Below are 18,652 nucleotides of genomic sequence, written 5' to 3' on the forward strand. Positions count from 1 at the left end.
CTCTCAAATGGCCCACATAATTTCATGATAAATGATTTGAGTTGGGATACTTGAATAATTAATTCTCTGGTAAAGGATTTTAAGAGGTGTACCGTTTTTCAGAAAGGAGGAATCATTAAATGGTGTATAATGCAATGCCCATGACATTAGAATAATATATTTTATTTGCTAAAACTAGAGACAATGTTGTATTGTACTAATAAACAGACATTACATTTTACACTAGCTACATTATTTAATACATGAGCTTATAAAACTTAATGTACCATATATCCCTGTATAAAATCATTCCAAACTGATTGACTAAAAATAACTGCCAACCACTTTGGGAGCTTGTCCCAGATGCAGATGTAAGAGCCAATGAAAATAGAGGTGGTTGGAAAATAACGCCTCGATCCCATCCACAGTATGTTGCGCCAAATGATACGTAGCATCATCTGGATCAAATGGTACGTTGCATCATCTGGATATGTGTGCAATGAAAGTTCAACATTCGCTTTCTGCTACCATTTCTGTCAAGTCGTCTACACATAGTTTGTTGCATACATTCGACAAAATCCAACGTATGCACCACACATAACGTTCTGCAACTGCCTCTGCAACGCAATGCTGCTCGGCAAACGCAGCGTTCCATTGGAAATGAATGTACTTCGCCTGTACTGTCGGTGTGATCGAGGCGTAAATATTACGTAAAGTTACGTCGACACCGCAGTCTCGCTACAGTAGCAGCAGCACACCCACTGAACGCCCCTGTACAACAACAGAGCTGACATTGAAACCAAGGTAAGGTTTTATGCTAGTTTAAGATGTCAACCGAATAAATCTAGACCTTTAGGATCATAGCATGTATATACTTGACTTCCAAAATCCATTCGATCATGAATTCTTACGTGACTGCCCCAAACTGGAAGTCACACCGCGATTTGGGGAGGCCTCCCACTGCAAGCTGCTTAACATAGCTCGCGCTAGCTACAGCAAACACAACAGCAACATGCCACGAGATTATCAATTATTCATTGTGTGTAGTACAGAAATGCGTCGTCTGCATGCAAATAACTGGCCATGCTGTTGTCATTTGCATTGGCCATGTAGTGACAGCTTGATTTGAGAAATATCCGTTATGCTAACGTTAGCTAACTTGCTAGCTACCAACAGCTAGCATTTAGCTAACACATTGACAGCTCAATAACACAAACGTCGCAGCATTCGTATAGCTAGCTAGGTAGCGAGCTAGTTAGTTACCGTAGATATGCAAGCAAGTCAGTAGTTAGTTAGCTAAATGTGGTAATGAGAAGTGGTATCACTACTTGAAAGCAGGCTACCTTCATCTGTTGAATGATAGATTGCTGCCGCTTGTGCTACACTCCCCTTAATTATATGACCAGCTAAAGTGCACTGTATCAGTTACAGTAAGTGTACGTTTAAGTTTCGCACAGTGGAGTTTATTCTTCCAATGTTCCTGAGAGGTGACTCTGGCAACTAGAGTCTAGTGGTTCATTAGTCGTGGTCAAAATGCAATGCACTTATTAGAGGAATGGTAATGAATACTAAGCCATTTTAATGAGAAATCGTGACAAATCATCTTTACTCTGCTTTTTGTAAATTGTTAGCAATGCAACCTCTTTCCAACACAAGTTTCGCACAGTGGAGTTTATTCTTCCAATGTTCCTGAGAGGTGACTCTGGCAACTAGAGTCTAGTGGTTCATTAGTCGTGGTCAAAATGCAATGCACTTATTAGAGGAATGGTAATGAATACTAAGCCATTTTAATGAGAAATCGTGACAAATCATCTTTACTCTGCTTTTTGTAAATTGTTAGCAATGCAACCTCTTTCCAACACAAGTCATTGTCATTGATACTTTGATTAGTGAATCATTTCCATTTTTAATCGTCTCCTCACAGGTGTGAACACGATGGCGGCAGCTTTGCCGGCTCTGGACCCAGACCTGCTCCGGGAGGTCCTGGAGTGCCCCATCTGCCTGGAGACTTACAACCAGGAGCAGCTGCGGCCCAAGCTCTTGCAGTGTGGCCACACTGTGTGCAGACAGTGTCTGGAAAAGCTGCTGGCTAGCACCATTAACGGCGTGCGATGCCCCTTCTGCAGCAGGGTCTCCCGCATGAGCAGCATCTCCCAGCTTGCTGACAACCTCACTGTGCTCAAGATCCTGGACTGTGCCAGCTCCTGCACCACCGCCGGCGCCCTCATGTGCAAGTCCTGCCGCAACCGCCTACCCCGACAGTACTGCCAAGACTGCGGCACGGTGCTCTGCGACCTCTGCAAGGGTGAGGGCCACCAGCAGCAGGGCCACACTGTCCAGCCCATCCGGGCGGCCGCTGAGCAGCGCCGGAAGGACCTGGGTGGTAAGCTGGCATCCCTCCGCGAAGCCATGGACCACATCCAGAAAAAGAGGGCAGCTATTGACAGTCTGACAAAGAACATGCGGGTAAAGTACCGGGCAGTGCAGCAGGAGTACGCCCGGGCTGAGCTGCGTCTGCAGGAGGAGTTGGGGCGCCAGCGGCGGGCCTTCTCTGCCTCCATGGTCGAGGTGGAGAAGCTTAACAGTCAGATCCTGGAGGAGCAGACATACCTGCTGAACCTGGCCGAGGTGCAGGTGGTGTCCCGCTGCGACTACCTGACCATGCAGGTGAAGCAGAGTGACATTGCCCTGTTGGAGGACGACGGAGGGGTGAAGGACGAGGAGGAGCTGGACCTAAGGAGCAGCCTGGACCTGCCTACTCTGATCAAGCTCCAGGACCCTGAGCTGGTGACTACGGAGCATCCCGAGGCCCTGGACGTGGCCCAGCTCACCACCAAACCCTGCACCGTCAACACTGATGAGGATGAGGGGCTGCTGGAGTTTGGGGTTGGTGCCATGTGCAGGGCTGCAGGGGCGATGGGGGACCTGTACAGAGACATTGATATAGTAATGCCTGTAGATGAGGCTGTGTGTGCCTCACCGGGCAGCTTTAAATCCAAGTCCATGGATGAAGGGGGGCCCTCCTCCCCCGGTGATGTCAGGGCTCGCTCGGGGCCACAGCACTGCCAGTTTGTAAAAAAGATGGGTTGCAAGGGTAACCTGCCGGGGATGTTCAACCTGCCAGTTAGCATCTGCGTCACCTCACAGGGTGAGGTCCTGGTGGCTGACCGGGGCAACTACCGCATCCAGATCTTTAACCGCAAAGGCTTCCAGAGGGAGATCCGCCGCAACCCCAGCAGCATCGACAACTTCGTCCTGAGCTTCCTGGGCGCCGACCTGCCCAACCTCATCCCGCTGTCCATCGCTATCACGCCTCAGGGCCTCATCGGGGTCACCGACAACTACGACAACTCGGTCAAGGTATACACCACCGACGGCCACTGCGTGGCCTGCCACAAGAATCAGCTGATCAAGCCTTGGGGCATCGCCGCCATGCCCTCGGGTCAATTTGTGGTGACTGACGTGGAGGGCGGCAAGCTCTGGTGCCTGGCAGTGGATCGCAACGTGGGTGTGGTCAACTACAACCGCCTATGCTCGGCCGTGCGGCCCAAGTTCGTGACATGCGACGCAGCAGGCACTGTCTACTTCACCCAGGGGTTGGGCCTGAACATTGAGAACCGCCACAACGAGCACCACCTAGAGGGGGGTTTCTCCATCGGCTCGGTGGGCACGGATGGCCAGCTGGGCAAACAGCTCAGCCACTTCTTCTCTGAGACTGAGGACTTCCGTTGCATCACGGGCATGTGCGTGGACGCAAACGGGGACCTTTTGGTGACAGACAGCGGCAGGAAGGAGATCCTGCAGTTCCCCAAAGAGGGCGGCTTCAACGTGCTCATCCAGGAGGGACTGACGTGCCCTGTGGGCGTGGCCGTCACACAGAAAGGACAGCTGATGGTGCTGGACTGCTGGGACCACTGTGTAAAAGTCTACACGTACCTACAGAGGAGACGCTCCTCCACCTGCTAGGGGCTAAGAAACTACAAATCTAGTGTGTGTGTATGGGGGTGTTGTGTACAGACGGTGGTGAACTGTTGATCTGTCACTTTAAAATAAATGGCTTCATTCCAAACAACTCATGCTCCTCCATGATCTGATCTCTGGTCAGTGCTTAGCAGGTCATAATGAGCCCATATTCTAATCACTGATCTGTGGTCAGTCAGTGGGACTGGCTAGGAGCAGACTGGAACCAAGCCTGTGTCTATCTAACATTTGAGCTGCCTCGGTTGATTTTTATGAATCACAGCACTAAAGACAGCAATAATGCATCAGTGTTGTCACTTTGGGGGTGGGGGAAACTGGTATGTCAATCAATGTGTGAAATTGTTATATTTTAATTGATGTACTATACAAAAGAGGAGATCTGAGAATTTCTAAGCCTAATGACGTGGCAAGAAAATAAATTGCTAAAAATGAATTGCGCTTACAGGCCTTATCGGTTTAGAAGGAATGTCTAATTGAAAACTTCTCAAACCTAAATGTAAAGGATGGGATCATGGACATGATCACTATAACCCAGCCATCAATAAAACGTATATCAAGTTCCTGACTGGAGGTGTTGGACTCCCAGGGGGTTCCATCTTCAACCTACAAATGAGTGAAGTTACATGTAGACACAGATCTAGGATCAGCTTACCCGCCCTTAACTTGAACCATTGGTGGGGGGACTTCCTATTCTGTAACTTCCAATCACATATCCAGGGATTACATTGTGCTATAATAATGGACATCCTTTATTAATATGAGGCAAAGAAAAAATACAGTTTCAATGTGATGAACAGCAAAACTGTTGCTCTCTGTCTAAATGTGATTTCATTCACTGGACTTAACTGGAGAGAGATTCCTTTACATGTCATTTCCTATTTCCTCTGAGTTCGTTTAAAAAAAAAATATATATATATATATATATATATACACTACTAGGTCTTCTGGATGTTCTGTTTCTGTGCATTATGTGTGTTGAATCAACCTATGTGTCTTTCAGAAGTTTGGCCTTCGGTGGAGGCAGTGACTTTACAGTATGTCTTACTAACGCATTAGATGAGTTTCTGCGTAACTTGTCTCAATTTCATGTTTGTAATGTTGATTATCTATTGAGTGCAATAAACCCAACATTGATGAAGATCTGCATGTTGTGGTTTCAGATTTATTGTTTATTGTAGATGACACTGGCTGTTGGGGAAATGTAAAAAATGTGTGGTGACTGGTAGCCTAGCGGTTAGTGTTGGGCCAGTAACTGAATCATTGCTGGTTCAAATACCTGAGCCATTGAGAAAGGCACTTAACCCTAACTATCTCCAGGGGCGCTGTACTATTATGGCTGACCCTGAAAAACAACACATTTCACTGCACCTCTCCTGTCAATAGCCCTTTGTACTATAAGCCTTCCTGTGGTAAATTATTTGGAAGTATCTGCAGTGCAGCAAATTAATTTATTCAAAGCATGTCTCTTTGTATTCCAGTGTTTACAATGCATTACTTTGAACCCATTTATTTGGTGAAACATTAAACATCCTTTTCATGCTATCCACAGCCCTCACCCAGTCAGTAACAGACCAATTCCATTGTGAAGTTCTCAGTGGTGCAGCATAGTACAGTACAAAAGCCCCTTCAGGTCTTGCCTAATTTTTCTGTTGCAGGAAAAACTGAATTATGAAATGCAACTGAAGGAATTCCGAGAGGCTATTCTCTCTGCTTTGTCTCAGGGGCAATGGCCACTTATAAAATCAGGAATCATGTCTCTATCTGCAGCGTCCTGAACGCTGCACCATATTGAATAAATCCCACTTTTGCTCTTTTGTCTGGGATTTAATGAACCAATTAAGACTATTGATAGTCCACTCACCTGGGTCTAAATTGATCACTGACGGGACACCTGCATTACATGTAGCTTCCCACTCTCCCTGCTCACCTTTCTGGTACTGCAGCCAGAGCTGCTGTTGAGCCTTCTTGCTGGGGAAGTAGATGGTGCAGCTGAGCTCGGAGCCGTACAGGGCCTCAGACACGTAATGGCTGCCGTACTGCTGGATAAAGGACAGCAGCTCCTCTCTGGTGCTCTCTGCAGTCAGCGTCTTCAAAACCTTGGAGAAACCTGGGAACCGTGGAGTGGGAATAATGTGGAACAAATTGAATTATAGTTATAGCTGAAGCAAAAAAAAAATGGTTTTGTAAATGCTATATGATTTACTGTATGTGTTTTCTGTGCAGTATGATAGTTTAGTAGTGGTAAGCTTGTAAAATAGTGAAATATATGACAGTAAATTGACACTTCATACCTGTAGACAAAGTGATGGCGCTGAGCTTTACTTTGTACAGGTTGCTCCTCACTCTCCACTGCTGAACCATGGGATAGCCCATAGCCTCATTAAACTGGGCATCGCCTGCAATGGACATAGACACATATATATATAGTCATGAATTACTTCCACAATTTTAGTAGGCCCACATTTTTTCATGCATTGAAAGCTATGGGTAATTTGCGTCAGAGTTTTAGTTACACAGGCACATTTGTAATTGTCCGAAGTGCATTAGCTAGCTTAGCTAGTTAGCTAGCATTAGCTAGTTTCTCTTTCACACAAACACTGTCTGTGTACAGTGTGTATCCTGTTGTTTCCAACAACACTATTTGTCTCGGCACGAAAGTTCCCACCTCGTGCGCAATCAATGGCAGATGGCCGCAATTGGATTTCCAGCATTAAGGCGTGAGCAATCTCACCTCCGTAATTGCATTACCAAACTATCCTATGAGTCTGGGTCAGCACAGGGCCATTAGAACACAGGAGTGAAGGGAACAACAACAACAGAATTCCCACTTAAACCTAAATCATTTATTTATCCCCAGTTGTGTTCGGAGAAGAGTGGCAGACCCTTCTGGAAACTAGTCACAGGTCACCAAGAAGCAAAGTGCTGCAGCCAATTCAGCTAATGGACGGAGGCAGTAGTCCTGAGGTGCGGTTTCATGCCAACTGACAGAGTAGTCACGGCCCCCAAAGGGGTCGTGGGAGGGGAACACGTGGGGTGAAGAAGGTGCACGTGTCAGTTTTAGAGGGCCTGGAGAGGTGTGTGTATGTGCACGTGTGTGCCTACTGCAGAGGCGTGGGGATGTCAGGAGCAATAGCACAGTACAGTGCACGGGGATGAACAGTGTCATTCTGTCTGACCTCACACTTGGAGTCCCACTCTTATGGGTTTAGAAAGCAGAGGATGCTGCAGTATTTCTAGGTATTGAGCTTACAGGAAATGTTGCATTAATTGGAAAATAAATCCTTGACAAACAAATGTAGAAACGTATACACTACCGTTCAAAAGTTTGGGGTCACTTATAAATGTCCATGTTTTTGAAAGAAAAGCACATTTTTTGTCCATTAAAATAACATCAAATTGATCAGAAATACAGCGTAGACATTGTTAATGTTGAAAATGACTATTGTAGCTGGAAACGGCTGATTTGTAATGGATTATCTACATAGGCGTACAGAGGCCCATTATCAGCAACCATCACTCTTGTGCTCCAATAGCACATTGTGCTAGCTAATCCAAGTTTATAATTTTAAAAGGCAAATTTATCATTAGAAAACCCTTTGGCAATTATGTTAGCACAGCTGAAAACTGTTTAAAGAAGCAATGAAACTGGCCTTCTTTAGACTAGTTGAGTATCTGGAGCATCAGCATTTGTGGGTTCGATTACAGGCTCAAAATGTCCAGAAACAAAGAACTTTCTTCTGAAACTCGTCAGTCTATTCTTGTTCTGAGAAATGAAGGCTATTCCATGCGAGAAATTGCCAAGAAACTGACGATCTCGTACAACGCTGTGTACTACTTCCTTCATAGAACAGCGCAAACTGTCTCTAACCAGAATATAAAGAGTGGGAGGCCCAACTGAGCAAGAAGACAAGTACATTAGAGTGACTAGTTTGAAAAACAGACGCCTCACAAGTCCTGCTGGCCTTCTAGGCAGAGTTGCAAAGAAAAAGCCAAATTTCAGACTGGCCAATAAAAAGAAAAGAATAAGATGGGCAAAAGAATACAGACACTGGACAGAGGAACTCTGCCTAGAAGGCCAGCATCCCGGAGTCTCCTCTTCACTGTTGACATTGAGACTGGTGTTTTGCGGGAACTATTTAATGAAGCTGCCAGTTGAGAACTTGTGAGGCATCTGTTTCTCAATCTAGACACTCTAATGTACTTGTTAGAGATAGTTTGCGCTGTTCTATGAAAGGAGTAGTACACAGCGTTGTACGAGATCTTCAGTTTCTTGGCAATTTCTTGCATGGAATAGCCTTCATTTCTCAGAACAAGGATAGACTGACAAGTTTCAGATCTCCCCATTTTGAACCTGTAATCGAACCCACAAATGCTGATGCTCCAGATACTCAACTAGTCTAAAGTCCAGTTTCATTGCTTCATTAATCAGGACAAAACATTTCAGCTGTGCTAACATAATTGCCAAAGGGTTTTCTAATGATAAATTAGCCTTTTAAAATTATAAACTTGGATTAGCTAACACAACGTGCAATTGGAACAAAAGAGTGATGGTTGCTGATAATGGGCCTCTGTACGCCTATGTAGATATTCCATTAAAAATCTGCCGTTTCCAGCTACAATAGTCATTTACAACATTAACAATGTCTTACACTGTATTTCTGATCAATTTGATGTTATATTAATAGACAAAAAATGTGCTTTTCATTCAAAAGTTTGGGGTCACTAAGAAATGTCCTTGTTTTTGAATGGCAGTGTATGTTCCGCACAGACTTGTATAAGTGTCTAAAGAATGAGGCACGCACACACACACACACACACACACACACACACACACACACACACACACACACACACACACACACACACACACACACACACACACACACACACACACACACACACACACACCACACCACCTGTGAGGAGTTGTAGATTTGACAGTGGCTCAGACAGCACTCCTCTACACTGCTCCTCCACAGGCAACGGGATGACCATCAGTCCATCTGCTAGCTGGGGGAAGTCCTTGATGAAGTTGTTGTCCCTGAGAGAGAAAGAGAGAAAGAAAAGCACACACACAGAACAGTCAGCCCTGTCAGACAACATTGGCTTTTCATCTCCATCAGAGTCTGTAGTAAGATAGTGTGGCTTCTCTCCACTGTGTTTCAGGGGCTCCAACAGAGAGACAGGTGGTGCTACCTAATAGTGTTAGACACAGTGCAAGACCACTGACTAGAGATGCACAGCTACCGGTAATTTACCAACATTACCGGAATCTTCAGTAATTTTGGTAATGAACAGGTAATCTATGTTAACTTTGGTAATTTAGACTTGAATAACTTTTTTAAAAGTATTCATATATAGAATGTATTTTTAAATCTGTGTCCAGGAGATATCCAGTAGTTCTAGTGAATAGACCATGTGATTGAAGAGAAAATAGGCTAATAAATGATAAAATCATCTAATCAATAATGCTATTATTTTCAATTAACTCTGGAACTCTTCCAACTATTGACTTTTTTTCCCACAACTGCCACCAGTTTGGCACCAAAACATTTACAACAAATACATATTGACGTAATAACATATATATATATATATATATATATATTATGCTTAAACCTTCATATTAAACACCAATGGTATTCATTAAGTTGATGGCTTATATTTAGGATAATGTTTTACAGCTTTATCATTCTTGATTTTTTATTTTTCTATATATTTTACAGGTGATAAGGCCACACAGAGGGCCAGAGATAATTACAGACACCTGTGATCATCAGAAGTACCCCCAAAAAGGCCACTAGATGTCATCTAATAAAATTCCAAAAACTTGAAAGCCACCAAAATGATGGTAGTTTACTGGTAAACGTAGAAAATTTCCAGTAATATACCCTCCCTTTGCAACCCTACTCCTGACTCTGCGTCAAACAACACCTTCATATTCTCTCATTACAATGGCAATGACTGGGTTATCAAATCAAATCAAATTTTATTTGTCACATACACATGGTTAGCAGATGTTAATGCGAGTGTAGCGAAATGCTTGTGCTTCTAGTTCCGACAATGCAGTAATAACCAACAAGTAATCTAACTAACAATTCCAAAACTACTGTCTTATACACAGTGTAAGGGGATAAAGAATATGTACATAAGGATATATGAATGAGTGATGGTACAGAGCAGCATAAGCAAGATACAGTAGCTGATATCGAGTACAGTATATACATATGAGATGAGTATGTAAACAAAGCGGCATAGTTAAAGTGGCTAGTGATACATGTATTACATAAGGATGCAGTCGATGATATAGAGTACAGTATATACGTATGCATATGAGATGAATAATGTAGGGTATGTAAACATTATATAAGGTAGCATTGTTTAGACAGCAACAGGATGTTCCTTTGCACCAAGGAGCTTCTGGAAGGATTACAGAGGCCATAAAGAAACGGGATGTTCTGTCAGGTTGAGTTGAAACTACTAGATACAGTTGAATAGTGATATGTAATGGCTTGGGACTGTTACCGCAACTCGCTGGTTGGATCAAGTATCTCAACAGCATAGTAAGGAGATATATTGTCGTGTGATAGTTTAGAGGTCTAACTGGGGAGAAAGTGACCAGTGTCTGGTTGCAGTAGTATGGGGGAATTGACTGACTGTGTGGAGAATGTGAGAGAGTGTGCCGGTTGGCTGCCCTTTTAAAGACTGGTAACAGGACAGGGACCTGCAGGGAGAGATAAGCTCTGCCCTGGAATCCTCTGCACTTCTGTCTCTCTCAGCTGGAGAAGAAATGAGAGGGAAGGGGGCAGGGAGAGGGATATGGAGGGAGGGAGAGGTCGACAAATTAGATGGAAAGCGAGAGAAGTCAAGAAAGGAGGGAGAAAGGGAGGAAAAGGCAAGTCCAATGTAATAATCCAGTCTACTCCTCTAACCTAGAAAATTGTGTTTCTACTTCATACTTCTACATTCCCATCTTTCATACTTCTCAATTGCATTGACCCTTTCTTTAAATCAGCGCTGTAGGCATTGGTAGGCCTGAGTGGACACAGAGCTACCCACTGGGAAGCCAGGCCCACCCACTGGGAAGCCAGGGCCACCCAATCAGAATGAGCAAAAACATGCTTTTTTTCTGGCTAAGCCCCTTCTTTAAATCTGACCTTCCAGTTTCAGACTGAAAAACACAAGTGAGTGTGGTGATGCAGTTCATGTTATACACATGGTTATACATGCTATTGTGCTGAACATTGTTGGGTTATGGAGGACAGCAGACACACAGACAGACATAGACCCATAATACTCTTTCATGGTGACTGGAACATGTCTCAGAGAAAAGAGTGGTCAGCTTCTCTTTCACATTCATTTTACATCTCTGTATGGTTTGTGCTAGACATTTACATACCCCACCACCCAGCAAAGCCTGCATCTTCCTGCTAAACACGGAAGAGAGCCTCTTTGAGCGGACAAGGATAGCGTGCAGCAATTGCTCTCTGCTGTCTCAGCATGCTCCCTGGTGACTCTCCCTCTATCTTTTCATCTGAGCTCTGAGCTGTTCCCTTTCTCGCTCTATCTGATTCTCACTTTCATGTGTTCTGTCTGGAGTTCTGTCTACTCTCCACCTTCCCTTCATTGTCTTTCAGGAGAGCTTTCCCCCTAACCGCAGAGGCTGTTAGAGGCAATCACAGCCTCCTTTTACCCCGGGACTGGAGAGGAAACTCAAGGGCAGAGAGGAGAGGTGCCGTTAAAAAAAAAACGAAGATCCCCCTGCTGTGCTCACAGAAACCATATCGATTTCCAAATTAAGTCAGAGAGAGAGCTGGGAGCTCGGTGCGGAACAAGAACCTGGAGGGACATGGCCCCTCCGATATGAAGCTTTATGGATTTTTCACACCCAAACAAGACTGTGTCCTTGTCGCCCACCTGGGCACCTTATTCATTCCTTTATTTACTTTGCAGTGTGTTTTGGCCAGGAGAGCAACAGTGGAGCGAGAGGTCTTTTTGCTGCTCATTATTGGAAAAAAGTGTCATTGTTTTGTATCAATACTTTTATTTATTTATTTATTTCACTAATACACTGCTGGAAAAGTGGCAAATTGAGTAAAGAATGAGAATGAGATTGGCAGTGGCACTGGTAGATTCTAGATGCGCCGTTCTCTCTAAAGAAAAGTGGATACAGTGGAGTGGTCATCACTTTAGTGTGATTAGACTCTCGCTTGCTGTCATCGGCTCTTGAAACATGACAGAGTAGATGCCAACATGGATGAAACACAATGGTGGATTAAGGAGAAAAATTAACCCAGCTTTCAAAACAGACTTCCAATTGGCTATTTATAACATGTATCTCCTCTATCGTTCCCTTTCCCTATCCGTACAAGAAGTCATTTTAGCAATATTGTTGTTGAATAGCTGTTTCCAAGCTGAAATGCAGGAACAGCACTTACTCATTACAATATTAGCTTTAAAAGCAGAGTGTCTGTAAGTAGCAGACAATAAAAAATATACATAACAAAGCAGACAACAGGATGGGAGTGAGGGATGATGAGTTATTGATGAACCCCCCCACCACCACCACACACACACACACACACACACACACACACACACACACACCTAGCCACCTGTGAGGTTTATAGTGTAGTCTGTATGCGTTCCACTGTTGTGAGCATGGTATGTTACCATCTTGTATGTTTCATTCAGTACCCCTGTGTGTTCATTAGGAGGGCTGAGACTAAGCTGTCCTGCCCAGCTTTATCCCTGTGCTGCCTACATGCCTCCAAATGGGCTAAACTCTCCCCATTTAAACAAGGGCCTCCATGTTGAGTTGCGCACAAGTTGCTGTTGCAATGAGACGGACAATAGGTCCAGTGTTAATAAATATTCAGGCCCACGCGTCGATGTGGAAATATGAACAACTTTCTCAATTTCTTGCTCTCTTGATTTGCTGCAACTCTTTCTCTCTGAATTGCTTCCTTTCTATCTAGCACATTCGCACACACACCCACACCCACGTAACATTCCTGACTATAATAGCTTATTTGAAGCTGTACTATTTGTGCTAGACATTTCCCACCACCCACCAAAGCCTGCCTCTTCCTGCTAAACACAGAAGATAACCTCTTTGAGTGGACGAGGGTAGTGTGCAGTGATTGTTCTCTGCTGTCTCAGCACGCTCCCTGGTGACTCCCTCTATCTCGCTGTCTGAGCTCTGAGCTGTTCCCTCTCTCTCTCTCCTCCCACAATCCACCTTTACTGGGCCTGTTGGTAATAGGCACGCAGGCTCCTTGGGGCTCTGAGTAACCATACCAACTTCAGCATTCTGTACCATACAAGAGCTAGTCTGTGTGTGTGTGTCCACATTGATTTTATATCTAGGGAGGGGGAATTAATACGAGCACAATGTACACAACCGGTCAAAAGTTTTAGAACACTTACTCATTCAAGGATTTTTCTTTATTTTTACTATTTCCTACAATGTAGAATAATCATCAAAACTATGAAATAACACATAAGGAATCATGTATTAAACAAAAAAGTGTGAAACAAATCAAAATATTTTTTATATTTGAGATTCTTCAAAGTAGCCACACTTTCCCTTGATGACAGCTTTGTACACTCTTGGCATTCTCTCAACCAGCTTTATGAGGTAGTCACCTGGAATGCATTTCAATTAACAGGTGTGCCTTCTTAAAAGTTAATTTGTAGAATTTCTTTCCTAAATGTCTTTGAGCCAATCAGTTGTGTTGTGACAAGGTAGGGGTGGTATACAGATGAAAGCCCTATTTGGTAAAAGTCCAAGTCAATATTATGGCAAGAACAGCTCAAATAAGCAAAGCGAAATGACAGGCCATCATTTCTTTAAGACATGAAGGTCAGTCAATACGGAAAATGTCAAGAACTTTCTTCAAGTGCAGTCGCAAAAACCATCAAGCGCAATGATGAAACTGGCTCTCATGAGGACCGCCACAGGAATGGAAGACCCAGAGTTACCTCTGCTGCAGAGGATACGTTCATTAGAGTTACCAGCCTCAGAAATTGCAGCTCAAATAAATGCTTCAAGTAACAGACACATCTCAACAACTGTTCAGAGGGGCCTGTGTGATTCATGCCTTCATGGTCAAATTGCTGTAAATAAACCACTACTAAAGGACACCAATACTAAGAAGAGACTTGCTTGGGCCAAGAAACACGAGCAATGGACATTAGACCAGTGGAAATTTGTCCTTTGGTCTTTTTTTACCAACAGCTGTGTCTTTGTGAGACGCAGAGTAGGTGAACGGATGATCTCTGCATCTGTATTTCCCACCATAAAGCATGGAGGAGGAGGTGTTATGGTGTGGGGATGCTTTGCTGGTGACACAGACTGCAATTTATTTAGAATTCACACTTAACCAGCATGGCTACCACAGCATTAGGGTTAGACCTCCTCCCTCCTGCAGGCTCATCCTGACATCCTCCCTTCTCACCTCATTTGCTCACATCGTATATAGACTTGTTTATACTGTATTATTGACTGTATGTTTGTTTTACTCCATGTGTAACTCTGTGTCATTGTATCTGTCGAACTGCTTTGCTTTATCTTGGCCAGGTCGCAATTGTAAATGAGAACTTGTTCTCAACTTGCCTACCTGGTTAAATAAAAGGTGAAATAAAATTAAAATAAATAAAACATGACCCTCCAGCATGACAATGCCACCAGCCATACTCTACAAGGCAGGAATGTCAGTGTTCTGCCATGGCCATTGAAGAGCCCTGATTTCAATCCCATTGAGCACGTCTGTGACCTGTTGGATTGGAGGGTGATGGCTAGGGCCATTCCCCCCAGAAATGTCCGGGAACTTGCAGGTGCCTCGGTGGAAGAGTGGGGTAACATCTCACAGCAAGAACTGGCAAATATGGTGCAGTCCATGAGGAGATGCACTGCAGTACTTAATGCAGCTGGTGGCCACACCAGACACTGACTGTTACTTTTGATCCCCCTTTGTTCAGGGACACATTATTCAATTTTTGTTAGTCACATGTCTGTGAAACTTGTTCAGTTTATGTCTCAGTTGTTGAATGTTATGTTCATACAAATATTTACACATAAGTCTACTGAAAATAAACACATTTGACAGTGAGAGGACATTTCTTTTTTTGCCTAGTTTATTGCATACAGTGCCTTGCGAAAGTATTCGGCCCCCTTGAACTTTGCGACCTTTTGCCACATTTCAGGCTTCAAACATAAAGATATAAAACTGTATTTTTTTCTGAAGAATCAACAACAAGTGGGACACAATCATGAAGTGGAATGACATTTATTGGATATTTCAAACTTTTTTAACAAATCAAAAACTGAAAAATTGGGCGTGCAAAATTATTCAGCCCCTTTACTTTCAGTGCAGCAAACTCTCTCCAGAAGTTCAGTGAGGATCTCTGAATGATCCAATGTTGACCTAAATGACTAATGATGATAAATACAATCCACCTGTGTGTAATCAAGTCTCTGTATAAATGCACCTGCACTGTGATAGTCTCAGAGGTCCGTTAAAAGCGCAGAGAGCATCATGAAGAACAAGGAACACACCAGGCAGGTCCGAGATACTGTTGTGAAGAAGTTTAAAGCCGGATTTGGATACAAAAAGATTTCCCAAGCTTTAAACATCCCAAGGAGCACTGTGCAAGCGATAAAAGCGATAATATTGAAATGGAAGGAGTATCAGACCACTGCAAATCTACCAAGACCTGGCCGTCCCTCTAAACTTTCTAAGCTCATACAAGGAGAAGACTGATCAGAGATGCAGCCAAGAGGCCCATGATCACTCTGGATGAACTGCAGAGATCTACAGCTGAGGTGGGAGACTCTGTCCATAGGACAACAATCAGTCGTATATTGCACAAATCTGGCCTTTATGGAAGAGTGGCAAGAAGAAAGCCATTTCTTAAAGATATCCATAAAAAGTGTTGTTTAAAGTTTGCCACAAGCCACCTGGGAGACACACCAAACATGTGGAAGAAGGTGCTCTGGTCAGATGAAACCAAAATGGAACTTTTTGGCAACAATGCAAAACATTATGTTTGGCGTAAAAGCAACACAGCTCATCACCCTGAAAACACCATCCCCAATGTCAAACATGGTGGTGGCAGCATCATGGTTTGGGCCTGCTTTTCTTCAGCAGGGACAGGGAAGATGGTTAAAATTGATGGGAAGATGGATGGAGCCAAATACAAGGACCATTCTGGAAGAAAACCTGATGGAGTCTGCAAAAGACCTGAGACTGGGACGGAGATTTGTTTTCCAACAAGACAATGATCCAAAACATAAAGCAAAATCTACAATGGAATGGTTCAAAAATAAACATATCCAGGTGTTAGAATGGCCAAGTCAAAGTCCAGACCTGAATCCAAACGAGAATCTGTGGAAAGAACTGAAAACTGCTGTTCACAAATGCTCTCCATCCAACCTCACTGAGCTCGAGCTGTTTTGCAAGGAGGAATGGCAAAAAATTCAGTCTCTCGATGTGCAAAACTGATAGAGACATACCCCAAGCGACTTACAGCTGTAATCGCAGCAAAAGGTGGCGCTACAAAGTATTAACTTAAGGGGGCTGAATAATTTTGCACGCCCAATTTTTCAGTTTTTGATTTGTTAAAAAAGTTTGAAATATCCAATAAATGTCGTTCCACTTCATGATTGTGTCCCACTTGTTGTTGATTCTTCACAAAAAAAATACAGTTTTATATCTTTATGTTTGAAGCCTGAAATGTGGCAAAAGGTCGCAAAGTTCCAGGGGCCGAATACTTTCGCAAGGCACTGTATTCATCCCATAAGTAATGAAGGCAGTGCAACGTTACAGCTTTCTTATATAGCCAGTAGCCTCCCAAACTAGGCCCGTCTGAAATATGAAAATGATCAATATAATTGCCAGGAAGTCTATTGTTCTGGCAAAGATGAGTCCGCAGCAGATTGCTTAACTGTATTTCATATTGAGAATATAAACATACTATTTTCTTCAGGCAAAACCAGAGAAAATGAAAGTGCTTTCTGTTCACTAATCTGGATATGCGCCCCCACCTTTGCACGCAAAAGCTTATGACTGGTCTTTGGTCAACAGTCAAGACCCCCAACATTTTGGTTCTGAAGCACAAATTAGATGTTATTGAGACATGAATTTTGTGCAATACTGTGGGTGTATGTTAGGAACCAGATCAAATAGGCAAAGACGTAAAGATAAAATCGAAATGGAATATGTAGCCTATGAAAAATATGTATTTTTTTCACCTTCAGTTTCACACTCGCAACCCCCCAAAACCTCCTCACAACCCCCCAAGGGTTAGGGCCCCCAGTTCGAGAACCACTGTGCTATATCTTCAAACTCCATTACTACACAGTCATTCCCCTCTTAAGATGTCCTCCCACGCATTGGTGAAATGATCCATTGCCAAATTATGTTTCTCCCGCATCCTAATACCCACCCTTATTAGATTATATTGGCCAAGGCGAACGATGATGTGCTCTCATGGGTATATAATCATAGAGTCCAAAACCACCTCTTTATACACTCCTTTAATTCATAATTAATGAGAAGAAAAAAGGATAGGGGAGGGAGGGTGGATTCAATGTGGTGCAATGTGTGTCTCGGCCACTAGAGGCTACTCTTTCTCTGTATGGTGTCCACAGTAAGGCCCTAATAGGTTACAACAATTTGGCCGATAATACAGTATCAACGTTTGGGCAACCTGAGATCACATCCAGACAGAAATAAATATTTTCATTGTGATATTAGCATTTTATTTGTTTTGCTCTCTTTCTCTTTCCTTTTCTATTTCTGTCTTTCTCTGGCTAACAGACGTCACACATGCATTTATAATCTTCAATGATTTGAGTTGGATTCAGAGGAAATGTAATTATTACAAAATATAAAATATTTTATTCCCTCCATTTTGTGGTAACAAAACAGAACAAACGACACAAAACACTAAAAAGGTAATTTAATCCTATTCCTTTTTTGGATTTTTTCATCACTTCTCAATTCAGCCATTTCACTGTTTTAAGTGAACTGTTTCCACTTGTCCCTTTTTGCATCCGGGAAGCGCTTCATGACAGCCTCTATTAAGGGAAAGCAACAACTACAAGATAAAAAGCACAAAAAACAGTAAGGGGTTGGGTTTGGGCTCATAAAATCTTTATAAATAAAAAATCCATATAAATATGTAAAAATCTTATCAGATTAAATTGAATAAGAAATCCTTAACCATTAATGCCCTTTTAGCAATGATTGATTTGAAAATTCAATCAAGGGATAGGTTAACTTTTTTACACCTTTAGTCAGATAGTTCCTTACCCTGAAAGTAAGGCCAGTAGAAACTATAATCCATGATTTAGAGTTGTTTAAAAAGCCACTATTAACTTGAGGGGATTTTGGCCACAAACATTGGGGCAGTTAGTCAAAGTTCAATCACCACCCATAGTTTTTTTGTTAGCCATCTGACTATAAGGTCTAAAAAAAAGAGTGAACTATGCCTTTAACATGCAGTGTTCGGTTTTCGCCAGGCATAATGGGACCCATGTCATCCAAAATGTCATCTGTCCATTGAATATTCTTCCAAGAGTCTTGATGATCATCCAGGTGCTTTTTGGCAAACATGAGTCAACCTTTTGGACGACATGGGTCCTATTATGCCTGGCAAAAACAAAACACTGCATTCCACAGTAAGA

The 18,652-nt window shown here is 43.1% G+C and overlaps 2 protein-coding genes across 3 annotated transcripts in view; one reads left to right on the forward strand and one right to left on the reverse strand.

The window, feature by feature from the left end:
- Positions 1 to 18,652, reverse strand: part of LOC112231008 (astrotactin-2-like) — a 500,130-nt gene that overhangs the window by 131,870 nt on the left and 349,608 nt on the right. For both annotated transcript variants that reach the window (XM_042311033.1, XM_042311034.1), the window contains 3 exons: positions 8,877 to 9,001; positions 6,252 to 6,356; positions 5,888 to 6,067 (listed from right to left, as the gene is read on the reverse strand). In XM_042311033.1, the coding sequence (XP_042166967.1) occupies positions 5,888 to 6,067; positions 6,252 to 6,356; positions 8,877 to 9,001 (410 nt within the window). The remainder of the gene's footprint in view (positions 1 to 5,887; positions 6,068 to 6,251; positions 6,357 to 8,876; positions 9,002 to 18,652) is intronic.
- trim32 (tripartite motif containing 32) lies at positions 647 to 5,102 on the forward strand. The gene is made up of 2 exons (XM_024397501.2): positions 647 to 783; positions 1,904 to 5,102. The coding sequence occupies exon 2, from the start codon at positions 1,915 to 1,917 to the stop codon at positions 3,943 to 3,945; it is 2,031 nt and encodes a 676-aa protein (XP_024253269.1). The 5' UTR covers positions 647 to 783; positions 1,904 to 1,914; the 3' UTR covers positions 3,946 to 5,102.

This window comes from Oncorhynchus tshawytscha, linkage group LG33 (assembly GCF_018296145.1).
Source record: "Oncorhynchus tshawytscha isolate Ot180627B linkage group LG33, Otsh_v2.0, whole genome shotgun sequence".
NCBI classification, from domain to species: Eukaryota; Metazoa; Chordata; class Actinopteri; order Salmoniformes; family Salmonidae; genus Oncorhynchus; species Oncorhynchus tshawytscha.

What these genes read in the sequence shown, in the direction of transcription:
- trim32 (XM_024397501.2), top strand. Translation starts at nt 1,915, where the DNA reads ATGGCGGCAGCTTTGCCGGCTCTGGACCCAGACCTGCTCCGGGAGGTC.